Raw genomic sequence first — 3,627 nt, 5'->3', positions numbered from 1 at the left:
ATAAGGAATTCAAGATGGATTGAAATCCTTGACTTCCCCAGCAACTTCATTTCTCGATAAGCCCTTTGAGAGGCAAACTATCATTTTCAATTTAAGTTTTGTTCCAATTGAAGAGGTTGACAATGTAAACAAATGGAGTTTTAACACTCATAAGTCTCTAAAAAATGTACAACTATCTAAAAATAGTTTTATAGTAATAATCTTTTATTTTTCAAAGATTGTGCATTTGGCAAGTAGATGTGAATAAAGTGTTTAAATTTTTTCGACGTGAAACTTTCCTCCAAATTAAAGTTCTACAAATTTTGTCGAGTCATAATTTTCTAACAACTTAGGGTTTTTGGTCGGAAACCTATCCAATAAAGCCTGAAATTCCCAAAAAGCCCATGGTTTTCACGAAGTATTTATGTACACATGCAATAATGAAATAATGGGCATTAAAGTAATTTGAACCCCGCATTTGAACTCGACAGAAAAATACGGGAACAGGGGTAAATGGTGGGAAGATAGTGCCTGTAACCGCCTTAACTGTCACTACCCATAAAACACATTACTAATTACTATTACCATTACTAATATATAATGTAAACAAAATCACAACTTCGAATTGATAACGAAAGATTTCAATGAGTGATTCGATGATAAAGAAAGGGCCGTGGAAAGCGGAAGAAGATGAGGTGTTGAGAAAGCATGTGAAGAAATGTGGGCCAAGAGATTGGAGCTCCATTCGATCCAAAGGCCTTTTACAGCGTACTGGCAAGTCTTGTCGTCTTCGTTGGGTCAATAAACTTCGCCCCAACTTGAAAAAGTTAGTACATCTTTTCATTCTACAGTATTGCTTTCAATTGTCGTCACTCTTCTTTGTACTCATCATTTGTTGGGTTGCCAAATTTCTGTTGTAAGTGAAGTATTTTCATTGTGGGAACTTCTTGTTGCATTGCTTGCAAAACTGAGTTTTTGGTTGAGGGTTTTTTGTTTTTGCTCTTCTTTTTGTTGTTAAAGTTGCAATTTTGCTGAGATTTTGTGGAGTTTCAGTTCTATGTTGAAGCATTTCATCGTGGGGTTCCCATTGTTGGGGTTGGGAAGAGTTGGAATTACTTAATGCATTGCTTGTAGAAAGGGTTTTCGGTTATGGGTTCTTTGTTCTGCTATTTTTATCTTACTATAATTGCCAAAAAAATTGTTTCTTTTTCTGCTTTTATTTTTCATAGAATTTAACAATTTGCTGAGACTTTGTGGAAATTGTGTTCAAGTATTTTGCATGGTGGGGTTTGTTGTTTTTACTGTAATATTTTGTGAAGTTATGCAATTTGCTTTTTTTACTCTGCTCTTCCCGTAAATTCGATTAAATTGTTGACATTTGATGGAGAATTCAAAAGGTGAGATTTACTGCTATAGCACTGATGACTCTGCTATGCGCATCAGATGTTTGTTTATATGCTTCGTGTTAGCATTGTGTTTCTGTCAAACTGGATTTTTTTTTTGTTTTTACTATATTTCTTTATGAAGATATGCCGTTTGCTTTTTACTCTCTTCTTCTTGTAAATTCGCTTAAATTGTTGAACTTGGACGGAGAATTCAAAATGTGAGATTTGCTGCTATAGCAGTGATGATGTTGCAATGCGTATCAGATGTTTGATTATATGCTTAGTGTTAGCATCTGCTTCTGTCAAACTGGAAATGTATTTGATGAAATGAAGGTGATACCTCTTTTGTTAATTATTCATTTTCTTTTCTTTTTGAATGAGTAGTGGAGTGAAGTTTTCAGCAGAGGAGGAGAGGACTGTGATTGAACTTCAGGAACAATTTGGGAACAAATGGGCTACAATTGCAACCTATTTGCCTGGACGAACTGACAATGATGTCAAGAATTTTTGGAGTAGCCGGCAGAAGAAATTGGCTAGAATTATGCGGACCTCAGTACCACAGCCTAGTAAGCCCCAGAAGAGTAACAACAGGGAACCTCCTGCTCTTCAAAAACTTCCTTCAGTAGAGGTAATTCTATATTCTTCTCATCCCTATACTGCTCTCTGGTTTATCCTCTAGTGTTGTCAAATTTTACCGGACTTATTTAAATGAATCTTCTGTTATATCGGTTTAGCTGAGACATTGAGACATTTTTGACTGGTATTTTTCTCAAGATCTGGTAAAATGGGCATTTGAAAACTTATGGACATTGTATCTCTCAGCTTCCTCACTTGTGGTCAGTCTGTGACAGTTTAGTCACAGACTGACCGTCTGTGACAGTTTAGTCAAAACTTCTCAGATAGAAAGAAACATTGTTAAGATAAGTAAAAAAGCTCTAATTGTAGTTGTCTTACTCTTAACCAGTCAATAAGGTCAAGGGCCGATCTATAGCTAAAATTACGGGGCACGTGAACCCATGGTCCTTCCGCCAAACTAAGTATTTTATGTACGTACTTCCTAGAATTGGTCTAATATTATGTGGAGGCACCCATGCTCCATAAAGTTTTAATGGTGCATTTGGTTCAATATTTAATTATTTACTAAAAGAAAAGGGGATCAATTCCCACTTAACACATTTTTTTCTCCTTTCTTCGGTAGTGCACCCACATTCTAAAAATCCTAGATCCGCCTCTGAATAAGGTTGCATGTTTATGCCTTTTCACTGAATAGTTATCCCCACAATTTGTCATTTTCAGCTTGTGGATTGGATTATCTCTTTCTTTTTATTGAATTTTCAGGGACCAAAATTGAGCTCATTGGCAGAGGAAAGGTCTTTGTCCATGTCCCAGTATTGCCCATCATCCTATATGAATAACCCTGATACAATCAACATGGTCCAATGGCCAGAGTTAGTGAATTCAACTTCACTTCCTTTCGAGCCAGATTTGCTTCAACCTGAGTTCATTCCTAATGAGAAAAGAACCTGCTTCGGGTCACAGATTACACTCCCCTTTCCTCAGATTCCGCGGCAAGCTGACTTTGGTCACCCACTGGAAAGTCAAATATTACCCATGAAACTTGAGGAATCTGACTTCTTAGATTTTTTCGGGCAGCTCAGTGCTTCAGACATAGGAGATGTGCAAGTCCCTCTTGTACCAGCATCATGGTCAGGACCAGAGAAAAGCTCTGAGATTATTACTATGAAGAGAGAAATTGACGTCCCCCTTACACCAGATAGCTTCATCGATGACTTCCCTATGGATATGTTTGATCATATCGATCCACTGCCAAGTCCATTCAATTGGTGATGTAGTAATTAGTCTATTTCGGACAGGAAGAAGGGCATTCTTACTAGCTTGTTGGACAGATATGTAGTGTTCTATGTGACATGAATATTGCCATTTAGCTATTCTTTGTTACAGACAAATTGACCTAGTGCTTAACTGCTTCTAACAGTTCTTCATCTGGTAGATTTGTGTTCTCTGATGGCTTGATGGAAGATTTTGCATGTTGTTTTTTGTATCTTCCACAATATAAAGGAAAAATTCTAAACCAGAGGTCTCACGCGAATTCGAATCCTGAATATGAAGTCGTCTTTATTAGAGAGTACTTTACTCCAATGGGCCTAATACGAATACGACCGAGTTCAGTTTTTGCCAATTGTTGATCAATGCATATACTGGATAAGCTTTTAGTTACAATTGTTGAATGAATGATTAAGTC

The 3,627-nt window shown here is 36.9% G+C and overlaps 1 protein-coding gene across 1 annotated transcript; it reads left to right on the top strand.

Moving 5' to 3' along the window:
* Nucleotides 1-632: 632 nt before the first annotated feature.
* LOC104219061 (transcription factor DUO1-like) lies at nucleotides 633-3,364 on the top strand. Its single transcript, XM_009769697.2, has 3 exons — nucleotides 633-805; nucleotides 1,749-1,992; nucleotides 2,703-3,364. The coding sequence occupies exons 1-3, from the start codon at nucleotides 636-638 to the stop codon at nucleotides 3,210-3,212; spliced, it is 924 nt and encodes a 307-aa protein (XP_009767999.2). The 5' UTR covers nucleotides 633-635; the 3' UTR covers nucleotides 3,213-3,364.
* Nucleotides 3,365-3,627: the final 263 nt, after the last annotated feature.

Source organism: Nicotiana sylvestris, chromosome 1 (assembly GCF_000393655.2).
Source record: "Nicotiana sylvestris chromosome 1, ASM39365v2, whole genome shotgun sequence".
In the NCBI taxonomy this organism is placed as follows: Eukaryota; Viridiplantae; Streptophyta; class Magnoliopsida; order Solanales; family Solanaceae; genus Nicotiana; species Nicotiana sylvestris.
Note: the sequence above shows the minus strand (reverse complement) of the source record. Positions and strands in the feature narration are given on the sequence as shown.